This window comes from Lipotes vexillifer, unplaced genomic scaffold (genome assembly GCF_000442215.2).
Source record: "Lipotes vexillifer unplaced genomic scaffold, Lipotes_vexillifer_v1.1 scaffold189, whole genome shotgun sequence".
In the NCBI taxonomy this organism is placed as follows: Eukaryota; Metazoa; Chordata; class Mammalia; order Artiodactyla; family Lipotidae; genus Lipotes; species Lipotes vexillifer.
In genome coordinates, this window is record NW_006785816.1 from 4,907,527 (window position 1) to 4,933,892 (window position 26,366).

The following is a 26,366-nucleotide window of genomic DNA, read 5'->3' on the forward strand; positions in this document are numbered from 1 at the left end:
TCTCCATCAAAGTCATTGATTTAAATAAAAAGATAAGACTGTGAAGCAGGCACATGGGATATCACCAAATGGAATTTCCCATATGGTGCCATTTCCACACTGACTTAACATATAGTTCATCTATTTTTTTCTATGCCTCACAGCCTCTCTTCTGTTTCAACTGGCATGTTCAGTTTAACATCATATAGAACTAGCTTAGAACAAAGAACCATTTCCTTCCCGGAAAAGATAACCACCTTACCCTTGTTTTACTTTCAGAAGTTCCCTTAGATAAATTTATCCAAAGAATCTATCACAGCCGAATTCAATATAAGTTTTTGTACACTGCTACCCATTTAACAGAACTAAATTTAACATGTTAGATATTTTTAACTCTCCAGACAATCAAATATAAAATACCATGGTTCTTAAGCCTCTTCTCCAGCTGTTTAAGATATACTTTGGTTAGTTTTCCCTAGTATTTTTAAAGATGTAATGTTTGCGTGAACACAATAAAGTTTAGAGCATAATATTAGCAAAATCATAACATTTTCATGCATAAAACAAAACAAAGTTTACAGCATACTATCAGCAAAACCATTTACTTATTCCCATTACACCATTTTAGTATCATTAAGTCCTGTTTGCAATGAGGGAAAAAAAGCTTCCGGTTAACATTACTTCTTTCACTCATTCAACAAACATATTACCTGATTGCATACTACGCACCAGGCATGTACTAGGTACTAAAAAGACCCAAATGCACCATCCCTGCCATCAAAGGGCTCATTTTTCAGTGGGGTGTCGGTGGGGGGCTGGTGGGGTGGAACTAAATCAAATCTACAGAGTGCAAATGTATAAGGGCTGATACACTAAATGTTATGGAAAGCACGGAATCTCACTCAGTAGAGAATAGGGCAAGCTTCCTAAAGGGTGTGATGCTTTTATTTGTCTTGACAATGTTCAGGGATCAGGTACATGAATATGGAGAAAGTGTTCTAGGCAGAGCAAATGGCATGTGCAAAGGTATGGAAGCTTGTGAAACCTGATACACTTACAGAATAGAAAGTCATGTGATGCGGCTGGAAAGAAGGATGAAAGTGGCTGAGTGATAACTGATGAGGTTGGAGAGAATAGCCAGGGTCTCATGGTGAGGACCTTGTGTCCCATGCCAACGCGTGTACTGTTTACCCTGAAGTCAGTGAAGAAAGTGGGCAATATCTGAGTCAGCGAGTTTAATTAGGGGGCTCTGTCAGTTATCAAGGCCAGCGATCAGGGAAGTACCAGCCTAATGGAGAGATGGCAGAATGCAGTGACACTCTAATAAAGATGGTGTTTCCCAATGTTCATTGTGCATAAGAATCAGCTGGGCAGCACTTGTAAAATACAGATGTCTGGGTCCAAACCAGACCTACTCACACTTTATATTTTTCAAATCTCCCCTGAATTCTTCTAATGCAACTAATCCATGGACTAGCATGTGGGAATGACAATTTTGCCTCTAACTGTAGGACAAGGAAGTAAAAAGAGTTTCAGTTACACTTATTACAAACAATGGAGCAGATAGTTATAAAGTCCACCTGAAAGAGTGAAAATATGGAATGATAGAATATTTTCAAAGAAATAAATTTTATTTCCAAACTGGTTAGAGTAAATAGCCATGAGAACAAACTACTGATTGGTAGAGGTCAATAAAATTATGTTTCATAATGAAAAAGACTAATTTATAAGATTTTGTATTTACATTTATAATAAGTGAATATGTTTTTGCTTTGTAAGTTGCTCCTCTAGTAGATTAAATATTAGCCTTATAGTCTTTCTTAAACTTAATTTAGTTTTTACAGCTTTTTATTTTTATAGAGGCAAAGATAAACTTCAGTCCAGCCTATAATTAAAAGATCATAAATTCCAAATCAGTACTGTCTGAACTAACTTGGCTTTGCTATATAGTCTTCTAACCTTCAGAAAAATTTTATATTAAGAAAATGCTTATCATATGACCATTCATCTCAAACAAGCAAATTGTAGCAAATTCTATTTGCTAGGAAATTCAGGCTATTTATCTGTATTTGTGCTTAACTGTCATTTTTAGGCAGTGCTTGTATTTTAAGTAAATATGTGAGTTAAATTTATTTGTTTTGAAAACTGTCTCCTGTCCTTGACTTGGTTGAGCAAAGCCTCTCATCTTATTCTGTCTCCACTTTCCATCTTCAAAGTCCAAATTGATTTTAATTCAATATAACAGTAAGCTCCATAAAGATAGAAGCTGTGTGTCCTGGTTACATCTTATCCCTAACTCCAAGCTCAGGGCCTGAACAGGAGATATAGTTGATACACATTTGTTTATTAATAAGAATCATCTTCCCTTTATAACCCTGGGCAAACTCAATTTTACCCAGATTTGTCTAAACATATAGACATCTACTTCAGCCAACACAGGAAGCAGCACACATGAGCACAAAGCTTTTTTTTTTTCACAGCTGTATACCAATCAACCCAATGATAAAGATTATTACTTGGGCTTCCCTGGTGGCGCAGTGGTTGGGGGTCTGCCTGCCGATGCAGGGGACGTGGGTTCGTGCCCCGGTCCGGGAGGGTCCCACGTGCCGCGGAGCGGCTGGGCCTGTGGGCCATGGCCGCTGAGCCTGTGCGTCTGGAGCCTTTGCTCCGCAGTGGGAGAGGCCACAACAGTGAGAGGCCCACGTCCCACACACACACACACACAAAACAAAAACAGAGACACGCAACACTTCCTTTCACCTGAATAATTAAAGGATATTGTAGGGTTATTAACTGACCTAATTTCAATATTGTTGTATCTCAGAGAATATGGAGACCCAAGGAGAGGGAGAGAGATGGATGAATGGGTGGTGAGTGGAGTGGTCAGAACACACACAATATTTATCAATTAATTTAGTCATCTTATGAGTGTGTGGTTCGTGGTACCCCCAAACAATTATAATAGTAACATCAAAGATCGCTGATCACAGATCACCATAACAAATATAATAAGAATGAAAAACTTTAAAATATTGCAAGAATTACTGAAATGTGATACAGATACATGAAATGAACAAATTCTGTTGGAAAAATGGCTCTGATAGAGTTGCTTGATGCACAAGCCTTCAATTTGTAAAAAATGCAATATCTGCAAAGCACAATAAGGCAAAGCACAATAAAACAAGGTATGCTTGTATACATTACAGTATTATTCAGTCATAAAAACAAAGGAAATATTTCCATTTGCATAATAATGAATGGAGCTTGAGGGCATTATACTAAATGAAATAAGTCAGACAGAGGAAGACAAATACTATATGATCTCACTTAATTGTGGCATCTTAAAAAATACAAAATGAATAGATATAGAAAACATATTGGTGGTTGACAGAGGTGGGATGGGTGAAGGGGGCCAAAAGGTACAAACTCCCAGTTATAAAATAAATGTCAGGAGGATGTAATGTACAGTATGGTAAATATAATTAATAATATTATATTGTATATTTGAAATTATGCCAAGAGAGTAAATCTTAAATGTTTTCATCACACAAAGATGTAACTGTGTGGTGATCGATGTTAACTAGACTTACTGTAATGATAATTTCACAATATATACAAATATTGATCATTATGCTGTACAACTTAATGTTATATGTCAATTACATCTTAATTGAAAAACTCAACAAAGTAGGACTAAAAGGGAACTTCCACAACATGATAACAGGCATTGATGACAAACACATAGCTAACATACTTAATGAGAAAGACTGAGATTTTTCCCTCTAAGAACAGAAACAAGACAAGAATGTCTACTTTTGCTACTTTAATTCAACATTGTACTAGATATTCTACCTAGAATAGTTATAAAAGGGAAATACATAAAATTCAGTGAAACTATATTTTCAGATAGCATGATCTTATACATAGAAAATCCTAAAGAACTGACAAAAAATGAAAACTATTAGTGCTGTTAGATGGATTCAGCAAAGTTAAGGATACAAAATGAACATGCAATAATCTGTTGTATTTCTATACACTAGCAGAAAAAATACAGAAAACAATACAAAAAATAAAATTAGGAAAACAATTCCATTTACAATAACATGACAAAGATATCGTAATCAAAACAGTGTGGCACTGGAGTAGGAATAGGCCTATATATCAATGGAATAAAATTGAGAGTCCAGAAATAAAACTCCTTGTTTATTGTCAGCTGATTTTTGACAAGGCTGCCAAGACCATTCATTGATGGAAAGAATAGTATTCAGCAAATGATGCTCAGACAATTTGGATCACATACAAAAACCTCAAAATGGATTGAAGACCTAAATGTAAGAGCTAAAACTATACATTTCTTAGGAGAAAGCATAAAATAAATTTTCATCATCTTGGATTTGAATTCTTATATATGATATTTGAAGCCCAGGTGACAAAAGGAAAATAGATAAAGTGGACTTCATCAAACTAAAATTTTCTGTGAATTCAAGGACAATAACAAGACAGGGAAAAACAAATCACAGAATGGGAGAAACTACTTGCAAAGCGTATCTGATGAGGTACTTGTATCTATCAATACAATCTATAAAGGACTCATGCAACTCAATAATATAGAGACAGACAACCCAGTCTAAAGTTGACAAATGTTCTGAATAGATATTTCTCCAAAGAAGATATAAAAATGACCAACAAACACATGAAATAATTCTCAACATCAATAGCCATCAGGGAAATACTAATCAAAAGTACAATGAAATATTTTATACTACTAGTATGGTAATAATAATAACAACAAAAATAGAAAACAACAAGTGTTGGGGAGGATGAGGTTTAATGGCTAAGGGGGTCACTAATTTTTTAGTGAGCATGGAATGGTAGTCTGTTATTTATCATTTGTTAAATAAATTTTTTTAATAAAATTGTGTAGAAACCTGTATATAAATTTTAGTCTATGTTATAGAACAACCATTTTCAATTATTTTCCTGTCTAGAACTTCTTAGTCTTTTTCCCCCAATTTTACTGAGATACCATTGACATATAACATATAACATTGTGTAAGTTTAGGACGTACAACATGTTGATCATATATATATATATATATATATATATATATATGTATAAAAATGATTACCACAATAACATTAGCTAACCCCTCCATCCCCTCACATAGTTATCATTTCTTTTCTTTTGTGGTGAGAATATTTAAAATTAACTCTTTCAGCAACTATTATGCATATAATACAATTTTTTTTTTTACTTATTTTTAACATCTTGGAGTATAATTGCTTTACAATGGTGTGTTGGTTTCTGCTTTAAAACAAAGTGAATCAGTTATACATACACACATGCCCCCATATCTCTTCCCACTTGCATCTCCCTCCCTCCCATCCTCCCTATCCCACCCCTCTAGGTGGTCACAAAGCACCAAGCTGATCTCCCTGTGCTATGCAGCTGCTTCCCACTAGCTATCTATTTTACACTTGGTAGTGTATACATGTCCATGCCACTCTCTCACTTTGTCCCAGCTTACCCTTCCCCCTTTCCATATCCTCAAGTCCATTCTCTAGTAGGTCTGTGTCTTTTATTATTTTATTTTTTTTTAACATCTTTATTGGGGTATAATTGCTTTACAATGGTGTGTTAGTTTCTGCTTTATAACAGAGTGAGTCAGTTATACATATATATATGTTCCCATATCTCTTCCCTCTTTGTCTCCCTCCCTCCCACCCTCCCTATCCCACCCCTCCAGACAGCCACAAAGAACCGAGCCGGTTTCCCTGTGCCATGCGGCTGCTTCCCACTGGCTATCTACCTTACGTTTGTTAGTATATATATGTCCATGTCTCTCTCTCGCCCTAACACACCTCACCCTTCCCCCTCCCCATATCCTCAAGTCTGTTCTCCAGTAGGTCTCTGTCTTTATTCCTGTTTTACCCCTAGGTTCTTCATAACATTTTTTTTTTTCCTGCATCGGCAGGCGGACTCTCAACCACTGCGCCACCAGGGAAGCCCACTGAGGTTGTTTTCTGGAGGTTGGAGAGGGCTTAGGAAAACTCACTTCTGTTTATTGGCCTCTGAGTTAGTACAGCCATAAGATGATGGAACTCAACTCAAACTATAAAAGGAGGTGTCCTCACTGAGTTCTGTATTAATATGGTGACCTCCCAGGAGGTCCGAAAACCACCAGGTTGCCTGAGGATGGGTGAACTGGCTCAGGTCAGTCACATTTCTAGTAACCTCCCCAGTGATACTGAAGGTTGGTCCTCAAACCACATTTTAAATAGCAAGAATCCACGGTACTTTAGAGAATATACTACCCGGAACTTCAAATCTGAATCTTTCAACTGAAAATGCCCAGACATTTTATAGCCTTTTCATAAGCTTTACACTAATAGTCCATATACATTTTCTAATTGGAACAGCTTCAAACATTGCCAACCCAGCATTTTCAAAAATACATGAAAATTTGAAATGCATGTATAAGGGACTCAAACACTTGCCAACAAGAGGAGAAGCATGCCATTCCTCTAGAAGTGAGAAAAGCTTTGTTTCCTTTGACACTGCTTCTTAAATACAGCAGACACACACATTTATGTACACTTCTAGAAATTCATAAACCTCCAGAGAGCAAATGGCATTCTAAAAAATCATGAACTGATAAATTATTTCATCCAAATGAGATCATGAAGTGTATTGCTAGCATGATGTTTTAAAAATAATAAATATGAACTTACCATTCATGGAGTGATGTCACTGTGCCAGGCGTTATGCAAATTGCTTCACATGGAATATCTTCTCTAATAGAGAGTCTACACGGAGGTCAACACTTTTAAAGCTTCTTGATAAATACTGATTGTGTAATCACCTGAATGATGAACATGTATTTTGTATCTTGCCCAGACACTGTCTTGCTTTTTCTGGGTCTCTCTCAAGTCCTTATTCAGTCCTTAACACTGGTAACCACTGCTGAGTCAGGCTTCGCGCACAAAGCACATCCTTGGTAGCACCTGCCAAGGAAGAAGCAGCAGGGCGCACTTAGCAGTCTTTGCCTTAAGTGGCTTGAAATGGATTCAGACGGGACCTAAAAGGAATCAGACATTGCACTCTACCCATCTCCACTCCCATGGCACTGGACAATGCCCCTGTTATGCCAGAGTAATTCTCAATGATGCCTTCTCTGTGTTCGGTTCAAGACAACCGTCCTCAGTGTGAAAAAACGCCCGGATTTCTCATCCGCTGGCCAATGGGTGGTTGTTACCGAGAGCAACGGCAAGGAGCAAAGTGCTGTCTTTAACATAGTCATGGTCTGCAGTGGTTATCACATACTCCCTCACCTCCCACTGGAGTCATTTCCAGGTGAGGCCTGTGGGGGATCCCCAGCTTTTGGGAGTAGGTGTCCAGGTACTTTATATTCAGGTTGGATTGTCAGGCAAAATTACCTAGCTACTGCAACTCAGCATAATATTAAGATCAGGATAGAGCTAGAAAGATGAGAGACTCCAAACACCATCTGTTTCTGTTGAGCAATTCGGGTCTTCATTATCAGCCAGCCTCCCTCAAAGTCACTAAATATTACTCAGTATTTCAGAGAATTCTCACCCAAATTGATTCTCTGTTGGAGAGGTCCTTTCAGCCATGTGCTTACCTTGGCCTTTTTCTATACTGCCAAACACCTGTGACTTTGCTACATCTTTGGAGACTTCCGCAGAGCCATGCCCACAGCCAGGGTTACTGGGAAGAGTTTCTGGAAATAAGTGCTGCTACAGGACAGTGATATTTCAGGGAGCACAGGGGAAAATGGTACCTCCCAGGCCCTTCCCTCAGAGAGCGTATCTACTTCCCACGGCCTTCACGAAAACATCTGATACGGTGGTTCAGTCCAAACCCCACATTATTCAAACCACCTGAGGAGATTTTAAAGTTCTAATGACCTTCAAAGATTCAATTGGTCTAGGGTAGGCCTCAGTCAATTAAGGGCTACTCAGGTAATTTCAATATTCAGCTGGGATTGAGGCTTACTGATCTAAAGCAGTGGAAATCTCAATCAGAATCACCTGGAGGGCTTTTAAAACCGCAACTTGCTATTCTCCACCCCTAGCATTTCCAACTCTTTAGGTCTAGTATGAGGCTGCGAATTTGCCTCTCTAACAAGTTCCCAGGTGATGCTGAAACTGCTGGCCAAGGGACCACACTTTGAGAACTAATGATCTAAAGGCTCTTTCAAGCAACCCACCATCAAACACAAATACTTTAACAAAGTCATGTTTTCCTGGGAAAAGACAAAGAGATGCTTATCTTCAAAAAGGCTTGTCCAGTAAGTTGCTGATTTACTGCAAAGTGGAAACTATCCTTCACCTTATAATGTGCCTTGTTCTTAGTTTATTTTAGTTTCTGTTTGCTTTTGCAAAATAAGAATGATGAACGTTATTCTAATTATTACACAATTGCGATAATAGTACTTCATAATATGTTTAAGAAACATTTAAAAGAATATATGTTATGTGATAATAAAATATCATTGTACAGTCCAAAATAGGATAATGGGTAGCTGGAAACCAACACCTGACTCTGCTCTATTCATCAAAACCAATTGTTTTGGGACAAGGGGAAGATGGCGGAAGAGTAAGACGTGAAGATCACCTTCCTCCCCACAGATACACCAGAAATACATCTACAGGTGGAAAACACCTACAGAGCACCTACTGAACGCTGGCAGAAGACCTCAGACCTCCCCAAAGGCAAGAAACCCCCCACGTACCTGGGTAGGCCAAAAGAAAAAAGAATAAACAGACACAAAAGAATAGGGACGGTACCTGCACCTCTGGGAGAGAGCTGTGGAGGAGGAACGGTTTCCACACACTAAGAAGCCCCTTCGCGGTTGGAGACTGCGGGTGACGGAGGGGGAAGCTTCAGTGCCGCGAAGGAGAGCACAGCAACAGGGGTGCGGAGGGCAAAGTAGAGAGATTCCCGCACGGAGGATCAGGGCCGACCAACACTCACCAGCCCGAGAGGCCTGTCTGCTCACCCGCCGGAGCGGGCGGGCCTGGGAGCTGAGGCTCGGGCTTCGGTCGGAGCGCCGGGAGAGGACTGGGGCTGGCGGCGTGAACACAGCGTGCAGGGGGTTGGTGCGCCACGGCTAGCCGGGAGGGAGTCCAGGGAAAAGTGTGGACCTGCCGAAGAGGCAAGAGACTTTTTCTTCCCTCTTTGTTTCCTGGTGCGCGAGGAGAGGGGATTAAGAGCGCTGCTTAAAAGAGCTCCAGAGACGGGCGCGAGCCGCGGCTAAAAGCGCGGACCCCACAGACGGGCATGAGACGCTAAGGCTGCTGCTGCCTTTGTCCCAGCGTTCTATCCGACCATTTTTTTTTTTAATTTTTTTCTTAATAATTAATTTTAATTTAAAGAACTCTGTTATACTTTACCTTCTTTCTATCTTTCCTTCCTTCCTTCCCTTTTTGAGACAACGAATCGTCCCAAATTGAGGAGGTGGACTTGGAGAGCAAGTTTTATGATTTTTTCCACTTTACCTCTTTTTGTGAGGGTATATGTGTATGCTTCTATGTAAGATTTTGTCTCTATAACTTTGCTTCCACCATTTGTCCTAAGGTTCTATCCTTCCCTTTTTTTTTTCCTCTAAATAATTATTTTTTTAATTCAATAACTTTATTATACTTTATTTTATTTTACTGTATCTTCTTTCTTTCTGTATTTTTTCCTTCCTTCCCTCATTCCTTCCTTCCTTCCCTCCTCCCTCCCTCCCTCCTTTCTTTCCTTCTTGCCTTCTTCCTTTCTTTTCTTCTTTCTTTCTTTCTTCCTTCCCTCCTTCCTTCCTTCCCTCCTCTCTTTCTTTCTTTCTTTCTTTCTTTCCTATTTCCTCCTACTTATACTAATTCTCTCTACTTTCTCTCCCTTTTATTCTGAGCCGAGTGGATGAAAGGCTCTTGCTGCTCCAGCCAGGAGTCAGGACTCTGCCTCTGAGGTGGGAGAGCCAACTTCAGAACACTCGTCAAGAAGAGACCTCCCAGCCCCACATAATATCAAACGGCGAAAATCTCCCAGAGATCTCCATCTCAACACCAGCACCCAGCTTCGCTCAACGACCAGCAAGCTACAGTGCTGGACAACCTATGCCAACCATATAGCAAAACAGGAACACAACCCCACCCACTAGCAGAGAGGCTGCCTAAAATCATAATAAGTCCACAGACACCCCAAAACACACCACCAGACGTGGACCTGCCCACTAGAGAGACAAGATCTAGCCTCATACACCACAACACAGCCACTAGTCCCCTCCACCAGGAAGCCTACACAACGCACTGAACCAACCTTAGCCACTGGAGACAGACATCAAAAACAACGGGAGCTACGAACTTGCAGCCTGCAAAAAGGTGAACCCAATCACAGTAAGATAAGCAAAATGAGAAGACAGAAAAACACACAGCAGATGAAGGAGCAGGATAAAAACCCACCAGACCTAACAAATGAAGAGGAAATAGGCAGTCTACCTGAAAAAGAGTTCAGAATAATGATAGTAAAGATGATCCAAAATCTTGGAAATAGAATGGACAAAATGCAAGAAGCAGTTAACAAGGACCTAGAAGAAATAAAGATGAAACAGACAATGATGAACAACACAATAAATGAAATGAAAAATACTCTAGATGGGATCAATAGCAGAATAAATGAGGCAGAAGAACGGATAAGTGACCTGGAAGATAAAATAGTGGAAATAACTACTGCAGAGCAGAATAAAGAAAAAAGAATGAAAAGAACTGAGGACAGTCTCAGAGACCTCTGGGACAACATTAAACGCACCAACATTCGAATTATAGGGGTTCCAGAAGAAGAAGAGAAAAAGAAAGGGACTGAGAAAATATTTGAAGAGATTATAGTTGAAAACTTCCCTAATATGGGAAAGGAAATAGTTAATCAAGTCCAGGAAGCACAGAGAGTCCCATGCAGGATAAATTCAAGGATAAATACGCCAAGACACATATTAATCAAACTGTCAAAAACTAAATACAAAGAAAGCATATTAAAAGCAGCAAGGGAAAAACAACAAATAACACACAAGGGAATCCCCATAAGGTTAACAGCTGATATTTCAGCAAAAACTCTGCAAGCCAGAACGGACGGGCAGGACATACTGAAAGTGATGAAGGAGAAAAACCTGCAACCAAGATTACTCTACCCAGCAAGGATCTCATTCAGATTTGATGGAGAAATTAAAACCTTTACAACAAGCAAAAGCTGAGAGAGTTCAGCACCACCAAACCAGCTTTACAACAAATACTAAAGGAACTTCTCTAGGCAAGAAACACAAGAGAAGGAAAAGACCTACAATAACGAACCCAAAACAATTACGAAAATGGGAATAGGAATGTACATATCGATAACTACCTTAAATGTAGATGGACTAAATGCTCCCACCAAAAGACACAGATTGCCTGAATGGATACAAAAATAAGACCCATATATATGCTGTCTACAAGAGACCCACTTCAGACCTAGAGACACATACAGACTGAAAATAAGGGGATGGAAAAAGATATTCCATGCAAATGGAAATCAAAAGTAAGCTGGAGTAGCAATTCTCATATCAGACAAACTAGACTTTAAAATAAAGACTATTAGAAGAGACAAAGAAGGACACTACATTATGATCAAGGGATCGATCCAAGAAGGAGACATAACAATTGTAAATATTTATGCACCCAACATAGGAGCACCTCAATACATAAGGCAAATACTAACAGCCATTAAAGGGGAAATCGACAGTAACACATTCATAGTAGGGGACTTCAACACCCCACTTTCACCAATGGACAGATCATCCAAAATGAAAATAAATAAGGAAACACAAGCTTTAAATGATACATTAAACAGGATGGACTTAATTGATATTTATAGGACACTCCATCCAAAAACAACAGAATACACATTTTTCTCAAGTGCTCATGGAACATTCTCCAGGATAGATCATATCTTGGGTCACAAATCAAGCCTTGGTAAATTTAAGAAAATTGAAATTGTATCAAGTATCTTTTCCGACCACAACGCCATGAGACTAGATATCAATTATAGGAAAAGATCTGTAAAAAATACAAACACATGGAGGCTAAACAATACACTACTTAATAACGAAGTGATCACTGAAGAAATCAAAGAGGAAATTAAAAAATACCTAGAAACAAATGACAATGGAGATACAACGACCCAAAACCTATGGGATGCAGCAAAAGCAGTTCTAAGAGGGAAGTTTATAGCAATACAAGCCCACCTTAAGAAGCAGGAAACATCTCGAATAAACAACCTAACCTTGCACCTCAAGCAATTAGAGAAAGAAGAACAAAAAAACCCCAGAGTTAGCAGAAGGAAAGAAATCATAAAAATCAGATCAGAAATAAATGAAAAAGAAATGAAGGAAACAATAGCAAAGATCAATAAAACTAAAAGCTGGTTCTTTGAGAAGATAAACAAAATAGATAAACCATTAGCCAGACTCATCAAGAAAATAAGGGAGAAGACTCAAATCAATAGAATCAGAAATGAAAAAGGAGAAGTAACAACTGACACTGCAGAAATACAAAAAATCATGAGGGATTACTACAAGCAACTCTATGCCAATAAAATGGACAATCTGGAAGAAATGGACAAATTCTTAGAAATGCACAAACTGCCAAGACTGAATCAGGAAGAAATAGAAAATATGAACAGACCAATCACAAACACTGAAATTGAAACTGTGATTAAAAATCTTCTTGCAAACAAAAGCCCAGGACCAGATGGCTTCACAGGCGAATTCTATCAAACATTTAGAGAAGAGCTAACACCTATCCTTCTCAAACTCTTCCAAAATATAGCATAGGGAGGAACACTCCCAAACTCATTCTACGAGGCCACCATCACCTTGATACCAAACTCAGAGAAGGATGTCACAAAGAAAGAAAACTACAGGCCAATATCTCTGATGAACATAGATGCAAAAATCCTCAACAAAATACTAGCAAACAGAATCCAATAGCACATTAAAAGGATCATACACCATGATCAACTGGGGTTTATTCCAGGAATGCAAGGATTCTTCAATATACGCAAATCAATCAATGTGATAAACCATGTTAACAAATTGAAGGAGAAAAACCATATGATCATTTCAATAGATGCAGAGAAAGCTTTTGACAAAATTCAACACCCATTTACGATAAAAACCCTGCAGAAAGTAGGCATAGAGGGAATTTCCTCAACATAATAAAGGCCATATATGACAGACCCACAGCAAACACTGTCCTCAGTGGTGGAAAACTGAAAGCATTTCCACTAAGATCAGGAACAAGACAAGGCTGCCCACTCTCCCCACTCTTATTCAACATAGTTTTGGAAGTTTTAGCCACAGCAATCAGAGAAGAAAAGGAAATAAAAGGAATCCAAATTGGAAAAGAAGAAGTAAAGCTGTCACTGTTTGCAGATGACATGATACTATACATAGAGAATCCTAAAGATGCTACCAGAAAACTACTAGAGCTAATCAATGAATTTGGTAAAGTAGCAGGATACAAAATTAATGCACAGAAATCTCTGGCATTCCTATATACTAATGATGAAAAATCTGAAAGTGAAATCAAGAAAACACTCCCATTTACCATTGCAACAAAAAGAATAAAATATCTAGGAATAAACCTACCTAAGGAGACAAAAGACCTGTATGCAGAAAATTATAAGACACTGATGAAAGAAATTAAAGATGATACAAACAGATGGAGAGATATACCATGTTCTTGGATTGGAAGAATCAACATTGTGAAAATGACTCTACTTCCCAAAGCAATCTATAGATTCAATGCAATCCCTATCAAACTACCACTGGCATTTTTCACAGAACTAGAACAAAAAATTTCACAATTTGTATGGAACACAAAAGACCCCAGATAGCCAAAGCAATCTTGAGAACGAAAAATGGAGCTGGAGGAATCAGGCTCCCTGACTTCAGACTATACTACAAAGCTACAGTAATCAAGACAGTATGGATGGTACTGGCACAACAGAAAGATAGATCAATGGAACAGGACAAAAAGCCCAGAGATAAACCCACACACATATGGTCACCTTATCTTTGATAAAGGAGGCAGGAATGTACAGTGGAGAAAGGACAGCCTCTTCAATACGTGGTGCTGGGAAAACTGGACAGGTACATGTAAAAGTATGAGATTAGAACACTCCCTAACACCATATACAAAAATAAGCTAAAAATGGATTAAAGACCTAAATGTAAGGCCAGAAACTATCAAACTCTTAGAGGAAAACATAGGCAGAACACTCTATGACATAAATCACAGCAAGATCCTTTTTGACCCACCTCCTAGAGAAATGGATATAAAAACAAAAATAAACAAATGGGACCTAATGAAACTTCAAAGCTTTTGCACAGCAAAGGAAACCATAAACAAGACCAAAAGGCAACCTTCAGAATGGGAGAAAATACTTGCAAATGAAGCAACTGACAAAGGAGTAATCTCCAAATCTTATAAGCAGCTCATGCAGCTCAATAACAAAAAAACAAACAACCCAATCCAAAAATGGGCAGAAGACCTAAATAGACATTTCTCCAAAGAAGATATACAGACTGCCAACAAACACATGAAAGAATGCTCAACATCATTAATTATTATAGAAAGGCAAATCAAAACTACAATGAGATATCATCTCACACCAGTCAGAATGGCCATCATCAAAAAATCTACAAACTATAAATGCTGGAGAGGGTGTGGAGAAAAGGGAATACTCTTGCACTGCTGGTGGGAATGTGAATTGGTACAGTCACTATGGAGAACAGTATGGAGGTTCCTTATAAAACTACAAATAGAACTACCATATGACCCAGCAATCCCACTACTGGGCATATACCCTGAGAAAACCATAATTCAAAAAGTGTCATGTAGCACAATGTTCATTGCAGCTCTATTTACAATAGCCCAGAGATGGAAACAACCTAAGTGTCCATCATAGGTTGAATGGATAAAGAAGATGTGGCACATATATACAATGGAATATTACTCAGCCATAAAAAGAAACGAAATTGAGCTATTTGTAATGATGTGGATGGACCTAGAGTCTGTCATACAGAGTGAAGTAAGTCAGAAAGAGAAAGACAAATACCGTATGCTAACACATATATATGGAATTTAAGAAAGAAAAAAAAAAGGCCAGGAAGAACCTAGGGGCAAAACAGAAATGAAAACACAGACCTACTAGAGAATGGGCTTGAGAATATGGAGAGGGGGAAGGGTAAGCTCTGACAAAGAGAGAGAGGCATGGACATATATACACTACCGAATGTAAGGTAGATAGCAAGTGGGAAGCAGCCGCATAGCACAGGGATACCGGCTCGGTGCTTTGTGACCGCCTGGAGGGGTGGGATAGGGAGGGTGGGAGGGAGGGAGACACAAGAGGGAAGAGATATGGGAACATATGTATATGTATAACTGATTCACTTTGTTATAAAGCAGAAACTAACACACCATTGTAAAGCAACTATACTCCAATAAAGATGTAAAAAAAAAAAGAAAAAAAAGTAAAAGGACACATTCATATTTATATTCTGAAGCAAGGGTAGATAGTAATAAATGAAACATTGTAAATGAATTAATCCTCTTTCCTAGGGAAGGCAGCCCTAACTTTTTGTCAAGCAACTTAAAAGGGAGGGAGGGAGACACAAGAGGGAAGAGATATGGGAACATATGTATATGTATAACTGATTCACTTTGTTATAAAGCAGAAACTAACACCATTGTAAAGCAATTATACTCTAATAAAGATTAAAAAAAACTATAAAGCTGTTTTTGCTGCTAATAAAAAAAACACAATTGTTTGTTCTCTAATAAATTTCTAAGCTGCAGCCTCTGAAATCAACTGTTTTGGTCCTGTACCATATGCTTAACCTAACATTTCGTATGTGGTTCATACTTTGAGTTTGCCAGTTGGCCTTGATACTGTAACATACCTAAGAGGGGAAGAGACAAAACAAATGATTTTCCCCAGAAAGGAAAAGCTGATGGTTCAGTTTTATTGAACTTTACTTGACATAGTTCATGAATTTCTCTTTTCTTCCCCCTAAAGGTATCCAGAAGTTCAAAGGCCAGTATTTCCATAGCCGCCAATACAAGCACCCAGAGGGATTTGAAAGAAAACGCATTTTGGTGATTAGAATAGGAAACTCAGCCTCAGATACTGCAGTTGAGTTGAGTAAGAAGGCTGCTTAGGTAAGATGTTCCCTGATTACCTTGTACAGTGGAGGAGAGGAAAATCCCAGCCATGTAACTAAGCCTCCATTACTCATTAATTGGTTGATTTGTTGTTTGGTTGCCCAGTGTGGTATCATAGAAAATCTGGAAATAAGAAGCCAGAGTTTATCTCCCACCTTTGCCACTAATCAGCCTTGTAACCTAGAGGGCGTCATTTTACTTCTGTGGGCTATGGTTCCCTCACTTAAGTTTGGACCAGATGACTTTCAGCACAGGAGGCCTTGTTTCTACCCAGGGGGCTTTATGAGTTGACCTGTTCATCTTTGGGGGAGTGCCTTTTAGAAATTTAGTGCATATTTGAATTCTATTTGAAATGTAAATAATCCTTAGCTTCCAAGAATCATTAAAAGAAAGATTAAACAGACAGTAAGACTCCTGACCATAATCACAGATATTTAGGTGCTCCCTGAGGGCTTCCAACCACTGTTATCTTTGCACCTGCTCAGGAATGACACAGCTTAGCTTCCAGAGTCAAACATTACAAGGTACAGATAATGCTGACAGAGGTGGTTGGGAATGGCAGAAAATAAAACCCTTTTAGAAGGACAGAGCTAGGCAAAGATGGAAAAATAGCTAAGGTTCCTCTCCCCAAAGCATCCCCTCTCAACAGGGCCTGGACCCAGGGGCCCTATCACTCTGATGTAGCCCAGCATCTTCTGGCTACACAGGAGTTGCAGTAGCCATGTCTACAACCAGCAAAACTGTCCAGTCCTGAGACTCACACTGTCAGGGCTCAAGATGCCCAGTAGCAAATGTGATAAAAGAACATAGTGCCTCCCCAGCAGGTTGATGAAGGGGTTCCACTGGGACCTGTCAGAATTACCACCCTGGGGACGAGCAGGTCACTAACACCAGAAAGAGATTTACTAGACCCAGGAGGTCCTCACCTTTTTTGTGAAAAAAAAAAAACACTTTTCACTTTTCAAAGCTTTTAAGACCTCAGTGTGAGGTGGCTGGACCTAGAGTCTGTCATACAGAGTGAAAGAGAAAAACAAATACCATATGCTAACACATATATATAGAATCTAAAAAAAAAAAAAAATGGTTCTGAAGAACCTAGGGGCAGGGGACAGGAATAAAGATGCAGACGCAGAGAATGGACTTGAGGACACGGGGAGTGGGAAGGGTAAGCTGGGACAAAGTGAGAGAGTGGCATGGACATATATACACTACCAAACGTAAAACAGATAGCTAGTGGGAAGCAGCTGCATAGCACAGGGAGATCAGCTCAGTGCTTTGTGACCACCTAGAGGGGTGGGTTAGGGAGGGTGAGAGGGAGACACAAGAGGGAGAAGATACAGGGATATATGTATACGTATAGCTGATTCACTTTGTTATACAGCAGAAACTAACGCAACATTGTAAAGCAATTATACTCCAATAAAGATGTTTAAAAAAAAAAAAAAAAAAGACCTCAGTGTGAAGAACAAGTGAGGAGGCAGTAACTGTTAAGTCTTGGAGAAGAGCCAACTCAGGTAGGGAGGCAAAAGGTCCAGTCTCTTTCCTGTTGGGAATGCCTGCCAAGCTTGAGGAAGGGAGTATGATAAAAGGAGCTGACTTAGCTGTCAACCAAGGAAAGCTCCGTACTAGACCACTACATGTTACAGGTCAGTGATTTGGACTTAGAACAGATGATCCAAAGATATCAAATCTTAGATTGCAAGAGTCTATTTCCTTATATGGGCCTTGCCATGTAAAAGCCTGTCAGTCATGCCAGATTCAATATTAAGAAACCACCTTTGCTATATTTGTGTGCCTTTCACCTCATTAATCTTTAAATAGGATGTCTCTTCAATATTTTTTGGATTTATAACATAATTGATAATTATGATAAAATGTCTTACACAGAGTAATGCACTCTCAACCCTTCTGTGAGAAGAGATACATAGGAGCTATGTATGTAAGGGATAGAACCAGGTGCATCTGCAAAGCTTAAAATTATAGCCTAAACTCACCTTAGTCCTGAGTGTGCCCTGCTTCTGTTAAAGGAGGTTCATGTTCACAAGTATATGGCATGCTCTACCACAGTCCAAAAGCACCACTCAAAATACTATGGGATGGTGCTGAGTCATCCGCACACTTTCTCACCAAAAACCAGATCTCTGACCCTTGGCCTGAAGTATGCATCTCAGGGAAAGAAGCCTGATCCTAAATCCTGAGGCATATCACACTGTTGCAGCTAGTACAGCTAGCCAGATTAGACTCCCCGCTGTAAAGATGGTGACAGCAGAAAGAGAATGAATAAAATAGGCAGAGCTTCCAATGTGGAACATGGATTGATCCTAAGGAAGAAGGGCAGACAATAAGTAATGGAAAGAGACATTCATGGAAATATTTGAAGTATATTATCTAATACCTAACTAAAGTATTGCCAAGTCAACAAAAGGGAAACAGCAGGAGAAAATCAGGATATAAGGGTATTACCACCCACAGACCAACAATTCAACACCATTATACCACTTTATGTAAGTGCTACTTCACAAGCTAAGGAGTTGAGGCCCCAGCAAAACTTGTCTCCAAATTCTGGCTCACTCCAGATATGTGGCACTATATGAAACTCCTCTCCTCCAGGCTAACTTTACAAAATAATAATACCTAGCAGTACTTATCACTTGCCAGGCAATATTTTCAGTACTTTACATATATTATCTCATTTAATCTGCACAATAATTCTATGAAGCAGGTACTAATTTAAAGAGAGAGAGAAATGGAGGCACAGAGAGGTTGAAGTAACTCACCCAAGGCAACACAGCTTGTAAGTAGTGGGGCTGAGAGTCAAACCCAGGCAGTCTGGATCCAGAGTCCTAGATCTAGAATCCATGATCTTAAACTCCTAAGTGAATCAGTTTCCTTGTAAGTGAATCTTATGTGTTTATCAAGGACAGCCTTGTACAGCAGAACTCATAGAGTTCTGGCATGTAAAAGTACTGGCATATAAAATTTTAAGAAGCAAGTCAAATACACATTTGGTCAATGGGGGAGTAACAGTACACAAGGTAAAATATATATTTGAAAAGAGATATAAATGCACACCTTGAAAACTAGGGAAATATAAGTATACAAGGTAAAGAATACATCTGACATATACACACTACTATATATAAAATAGGTAATCAACAAGGAACTACTGCATAGCACAGGGAACTAACTCCACTCAATACTCTGTAATAACCTATATGGAAAAAGAATCTGAAAAAGAATAGATATATGTATATGTATAACTGATTACCTCCTATATTAACTTCCATGTAAAGTAATATCTATGAATAGTAAATGTTAGATTTTTAAACTATGAATTTTTAAAATAAATTCAAAGTTAAAAATATGGTAACTTAATCAAGATCTAGAAACTGATGGAAGGAATCATAACATATATGCTTTTAGAATTTATACAGCAGTTAATAAAATAATGCTACATTAAAAAAACAGTACATATGAGAGGGGATTCAGAAGTGCACTTGAAGAGAATGGAAATCACAGTATAAGTTCAGAATTTTTAACTTTCAAAATATATAACAATGTTCTTTCAAGTATGGGAAGAAGCTGATTTCCCTTGTTATTCCCTCTCTGGGGATATACAGATCCACATATTTGTGCCTATCTAGACATTAGGCTGTAATCATACATTTCCTAGGATTATAATTGTATACCTTCCCTATAAAAACAACTTGTGGTGGATGGAAAAGGTAAAAGGAGGGAAGAAGCATTGAACCACAACTTCAAACATGGCAAAAATTTGTGGGTTTTATGATTGGTTTAGCCCAAAGATTTTCTCATATTTCCATGAAGTTCTCAAGACTATGGTAGTCTTCCTCTATCAGCATAAGTACTACTGGTTCCCACTTGTATGATAAAGCTGCCCCAGAGCCGTGAAAACTAGAAGGTACTTCACTTTGAGGTAAATCATCTTTAAAGCAAAGCATTTCAGCAAATTCCGGGGCCATACATGTGATGTATTATCTACACAGTGGGTTCCTCCCAAAAGAGATGATTCCCTAGTTTAAACTGCATCGTTTTTTGCTCACCAGGTGTTTATCAGCACCAGACACTGTTCCTGGGTCATGGGCTGTATCTCTGAAGATGGCTATCCCTGGGACATGGTGTTCCACACCCGTTTTAGCTCCATGCTCCGAAATGTCCTGCCACGAAGAGTTGTAAAATGGGTGATGGAACAACAGATGAATCGGTGATTCAACCATGAAAATTATGGCCTTATGCCTCAAAACAAGTAGAGTTACTTTGCTTTTTTATGGTATACTCATTGGTAATCAAGGATGTCAGAGGGGTTTCTTTTTGCAAAGAGCTAAATTGCTAACATGGTAGTTCAAACTACAACCTAACAATATGGGTATCATGTAGCTCCTGGATTTTGAATTCCAAATTTGTTCTGTATGCCTTTTAAAAAGTAAATATTTAAGAAGATGATGTATAAATATTATGAGCTGCTCCAGAAAGTAGAACTAGTATCATGGGAAGGACTTCCTAATACCCAGAGCCGTCCAACATTGGAAAAGGCTTTTTTAAGAGATTGTGACCTTCCTTTCAGAGGGTGGGTGGGAAAACTGATCCAAATTCTACATCTGTTAATTCATACTTTGCTAACTCTGTACACCATAAGGGTTCTTCCTGTGGGTAGCTTTTGAGAACATACTCACTGCCTGTTAATCTGTTATACATCACTGATCTTATAAACACAAGCAAACAATATGGATGTTTATTTTTCTTTATTTGATAACAGGCTCCTTCCCTTAAAAAAAAAAAAAACAGAAGAGGTTTGCAATCTTTCAACAAATGCAACGTGGCTGCTATCTTCTGAGATCTGATACATGTACCATGTATCCTTATTTTTTTAACAAAATGGTTCTCAAATCTACAAAAAAGGAAATTCCAGAAATACAACCAGACTTTGCTCCACTATTCATGCTATCACATACATACAGAGACTCCACATATATTTGGGATCAAGAAATATCCCCAAACTTAATTCTATGCATTAATTTTCACACTAATCCCTTAATAAGTTTCAAAACTAATTGGAATTTAACAAAGTTTTCCTTACTTACTTATGATCAGATAGAAATTAAATGGAACATCAAGATAATTAAAGGTAGATAACATAAAACAACAGAAATATCAATGGGATAATAACAACTGGAATGCTCAGGAATTGACCATAGGCACTGGCATTTTGTCTAAGCCCTTAGGAATGCCTCCTTTTTTGAAATGTGTTTTGCCCACATCATCTACATGTTTTTCCTTATTTGTTGAGGGAAGAGATATGTGACATGAGAATAAAGTCAGAGAGTAAGGCTTGGGGTAGCCCAACTAGTCAAATTAGAAAGTTTTATGGATATTTGTGAAACCTCTTTATTCCCAGAGCCAAGCCCATAAAATATCAAGAGAGTTCAAAACCCCTCATTAAATACTCTTTCTGGGGCTTCCCTGGTGGCACAGTGGTTAAGAATCCGCCTGCTAATGCAAGGGGCACGGGTTCGAGCCCTGGCCCGGGAAGATCCCACATGCCGCGGAGCAACTAAGCCCATGCACCACAACTACTGAGCCTGAGCTCTAGAGCCTGCAAGCCACAACTACTGAGCCCACATGCCACAACTACTGAAGCCTGCACGCCTAGAGCCCGTGCTCTGCAACAAGAGAAGCCACAACAATGAGAAGCCCGCACACTGCAACGAAGAGAAGCCCCCGCTCACTGCAACTAGAGAAGGCCTGCGCACAGCAATGGACACCCAACACAGCCAAAAAAATAAAATAAAATAAAATAAATAAAAATTAAGAAAAAAAAAAAAGAAATACTCTTTCTGATTGTTTTCTTCTGCATGTTTCAGATACCTTATGAAAGAGCCAATTCTAAGTGATGATCTTCCAAGTCATATACTCTATGGAGCCATCAAGGTGAAATCAAGAGTGAAAGAGCTCACAGAAACTTCTGCCATCTTTGAGGATGGAACAGTGGAGGAGGACATTGATGTCATTTTCTTTGCAACAGGATATACTTTCCCTTTTCCCTTCCTTGAAGATCCACTTGTTAAAGTAGAGAATAATATGGTCTTGCTGTACAAATACATGTTCCCTCCTCACCTGGAGAAGTCAACCCTTGCATGCATTGGTCTTATCCAGCCTCTAGGTTCCACTTTCCCAACTGTTGAACTTCAAGCTCGTTGGGTAACAAGAGTTTTCAAAGGTAAGTGAGTGGGCAAGTGAGTGGCTGAGTGTTTCACACCTGGTGGATTTTGCTAAATAACAAGTTTAGAAAAGGAGGTTGCCAACAAGAAGGTTGCCAACCTTGGCTGCTCTCACAAAACTGACATCCTAAAAAGTTAGCAGAGAATTCACAAAATAACCAATACTGGGATACGATAATAATAAATATCTGCAATCACTCCTTTAAAATATTAGAAAATTCAGAGAATTTCAGTTGGCATAATGTTAAGTAAATATTATTTCTTCTTGGACTAATGAGAGAACAGAAGGAAGGAAGACATCTATGACTCCTAGTTTTACCTATAATATGTTTATAAATTCCTCAGAATATGTGCAAATCAAGAGACCTAGGGCCTACTCCATACTTAACTCCAAATTAACTCTTAATACCTAAGCAGCTTAACCTCACAGATCCCTACAAAGCTATAAAATTATTAAAATATTTCTCTCTGAGCATTGTGTAGCACTTTGTACTTCTCAGAAGGCTGTTACTATCTCCCTGATCCAGGGCTCAATTCAGCTCAACAAAATCTTATTGAATACTTAGCCCTGTGCTGGAACTTGGTAGGATACAGAGAAATTTAAATGGATCATTTTAAGATAACAAGACATGTGCTTTGTCAGAGGACTGCATGGAGTGTCTGGAAAAAAGAGAAAGGGTGCTTAGCGACAGCAGAGTTTGGATAAAGGAAGGGCATGTGGTCAAGGAAAACTCCCTAGATAACTGGGTTTCCCAGGTGCAGAAAAGGGAATCAGAGCACAGAGGTGTGATGCAGATGAGGAATTATTACAAGATACTTGACATTCCTAGAACATAAGGTGTGAGGCATAGAGGGGTGAGAGATTATTCTTAGAGAGGAAGGGACCAAGACACAGGAACTTTTTAAGACATGCTAAGGAGCTTGAATATAAAATGTATATCAGCTCTTCCCAAATTTAGCTACACATAAAAACCATCTGATGGACTCTTAGGGACCCTGATTAAGTCTGGCCTGAGGACCTAGTGTCTCCATTTAAGAGAGCTCTTCTGCCAGAAGACCCAATGAAAGGTTAAGCAAGGACCAGACATTATCAGATTTTCACTTTTGATAGATTATTTCAACATTAGTGTGAAAGACAGATTTGAAAGGCGAAAGTATTATAGAGTCTCAGAGACCAGTGAGAAGGCTACTGTAATCGTCTATACTAAAATGTGATACAACCTCAGCCAGGCAAAGAGACAAAGTGGAGAAGAGAGCTAGTTAAGAATCAAACCAGCGGGACGTAATGCTTGGCTCCATGTAGAAAAATTCGAGGAAAAGAGCAGAATCAAGGGTGACTTGATCAAGGCAGACCTCAGGTGGTGGAAACTGGGTGGGGAGCAGTGCTGGGGCTAGAGGGAGCGTGTGGAAGAGGATGCAAGTCTGAGCAGTAGGACTTCAGTGATGAGCTCAGTTTTGGACTCATTGAATCTGAGATGTCTGATAACTAGCCATATCCAGGGAAGCTGACCATTCTTCAGCATGTCTGAAGTTCCAGGGACACCTGTGACAGGGGACAGAATCACAAGCACACAGTGATAACTGACATCAATCTTTCCCTCTCCCCACTGCCCTACCTCAGTTTGTGCCACCCCTTCCCTCACCTGGTTTGCTTCAACAGCCTCTTAACTTGTCTTGCTGCCTTTAAACTGACCTGCCGGGAGCCCATTTCCCCAAATTCAGCACCTCAAAGAATCTTTCCAAAAGGCGAATCTGATCTTGTCCCCCACGGCTTCCAACCACTTTCAGAATGGAGCTCAAGCCACCTGGCATGGCTTCCCAACTTCTCAGGCTCACCTTCCCTCTCCACCTTCTTCTCTAACCCCCCACTCCCACCTCAGAGTCCACGCTGTAGCCTTGTGATCCCTGGGCAACATTACATAGAACTCAATGCGAGTGGTGCACCCTGGAGTTCAACAACACAGCAGCGCTGACCGGTATCTCATGGGTAAATGGCCAAAATTTAATTGTAGGAATCAGCTGATTGTAGGAATCAATCATCCAGATAAAGCAATGAAATTGAATCAAACCCACTACTCAACCAACCTTTTATTTTCTAGGCTTGTGTACCTTGCCCACGGAGAGAACTATGATGGCAGACATTATCAAGAGGAATAAAAAAAGAATTGACTTGTAAGAATTTTTTTTAATTCTTTACATAGAACAGTGTTTCTCCAAGTATAGTGACCTAACTACTCACAAGAACCACCTAGCTGCTTCTGAAAAGCAAATTCTTATACATACTACTTTAAGATCCAACTACTTAAAAATAGTAATTTCACCAAACAAGAACATTTATCCTTGACCTAAATTTATTTGTTTTATATGTTGCCCATGTTAGATTCTGTATCTTCTCACACTCTGTGGTAAAGAGGAAGTGGGATGGGGGCAGTGGTGGTGACAGTAGACTAGGTATCTCTGGAAAGTTAGCTGGAGGAACTCCCATCAAAGCAAATTAGAAAGGAGTTGATGTGAAGTGAAGGTCAAGGATTTACATTTTGTGATGAAGTGGAATGGAGTTCAATAGAGATCAAGTACATTGGAAAGTAGACTTGGGGGCCTTATATCATGTGTAGAGGTTATCTCACATTCAAATTCTAATTCATCTACTATATGCCAGTCAGAGTGCAAGGTACTTTAATAATTTAACAGGCAAATATTGTGTCTCTTCTGGGCAAAACACTGAGCTATGCTTTCATCTGTGTTATCCTGTGAATCTCTGCAGCAATCCTGACTAGTTTTACTTGCCAGGAGACTTGGAGAGTTATTCAAAACTCATTTATTCATTCATTCATTACTTCATTCTTTCAATAGCTAATGAATACCTAATGTTCTCATATATAACTTAGAACATTTTGTGAATCTGTCCTTTATTCTTTCTTCATTAAGGTTTGGAGAGAGCAACAACCAGATACTGCAGACCAGTTACATCGACTACTTGGACGAGCTCGCCTTAGAGATAGGTGCAAAGCCAGACCTCCTCTCTCTCTTGCTAAAAGAGCCTAAACTGGCTGTGAAACTTTATTTTGGGCCCTGCAACTCCTATCAGTATCGCCTGGTTGGACCTGGGCAATGGAATGGAACCAGGAGTGCCATCTTCACCCAGAAACAAAGGATATTGAAGCCTTTAAAGACACGGGCTCTAAAAACTTCATCTAATTTCCCAGTTTCCTTCCTGTTGAAAATCCTGGGGCTTCTTGCTGTTGTGGTGGCCTTTTTTTTCCAACTTCAGTGGTTCTAATATGTCAGCATGCTTTTGGCTTTCATGTCAGTCAGTACCTCTTAAAGAGAAAAAAAAAAAGACTAAGAGAAAAAATATTAAATCTAAGGTCTAAATTTTAGAGTTGAGAAAAACAGAGTGAGAGAGGTAACTGTGGAGAGTTAGCAGACTTAGGTCTATGTGTAAAACTGAAATTGTGCCATGAAATTTCTTTGTCATTTCTACCCTTCCCTCAAGTTCACTAGACTCTCAAAAAAAGACAATAAAATAACACTGGCTAAACAGTGCTGCCAAACCCTTGGTAAAGGAGAGTCATGTGGAAAAATAGTAGAATGACAAAGAGCGAAAAGCACCCATGGTTTAAACCACTGGAAAATTTTAAGTGTGGGAAAATATTTAAATTCCTGTGTGTTGTTTCTGATAGTCTTCTTATCCAGACTCTATTTGGTAACAAAGTTCTCAGATGTTAGGTCATGCGCCATTTGCTTCATGCGAATCATTCAAAAATACTGGAGAAAAAAATGAGAGGATAGGCTTAGAACATGGCAATGCTCAGACAGACTTTTAGGGCCTCACATCGAAAGCTGAGCAAGTAGCCACATTTCTTATATTTGTCTTATATTTTGACA

The 26,366-nt window shown here is 39.1% G+C and overlaps 1 protein-coding gene across 1 annotated transcript in view; it reads left to right on the forward strand.

The window, feature by feature from the left end:
• The window catches only part of FMO2 (flavin containing dimethylaniline monoxygenase 2), a 58,656-nt gene extending 32,898 nt beyond the window's left edge, over positions 1-25,758 (forward strand). Inside the window, 6 exon segments of the mRNA XM_007472371.1 lie at positions 7,171-7,333; positions 16,094-16,236; positions 20,307-20,506; positions 22,122-22,477; positions 24,578-24,650; positions 25,407-25,758. Coding sequence (XP_007472433.1) covers positions 7,171-7,333; positions 16,094-16,236; positions 20,307-20,506; positions 22,122-22,477; positions 24,578-24,650; positions 25,407-25,758 — 1,287 coding nt within the window.
• The last annotated feature ends 608 nt before the right edge of the window (positions 25,759-26,366 follow it).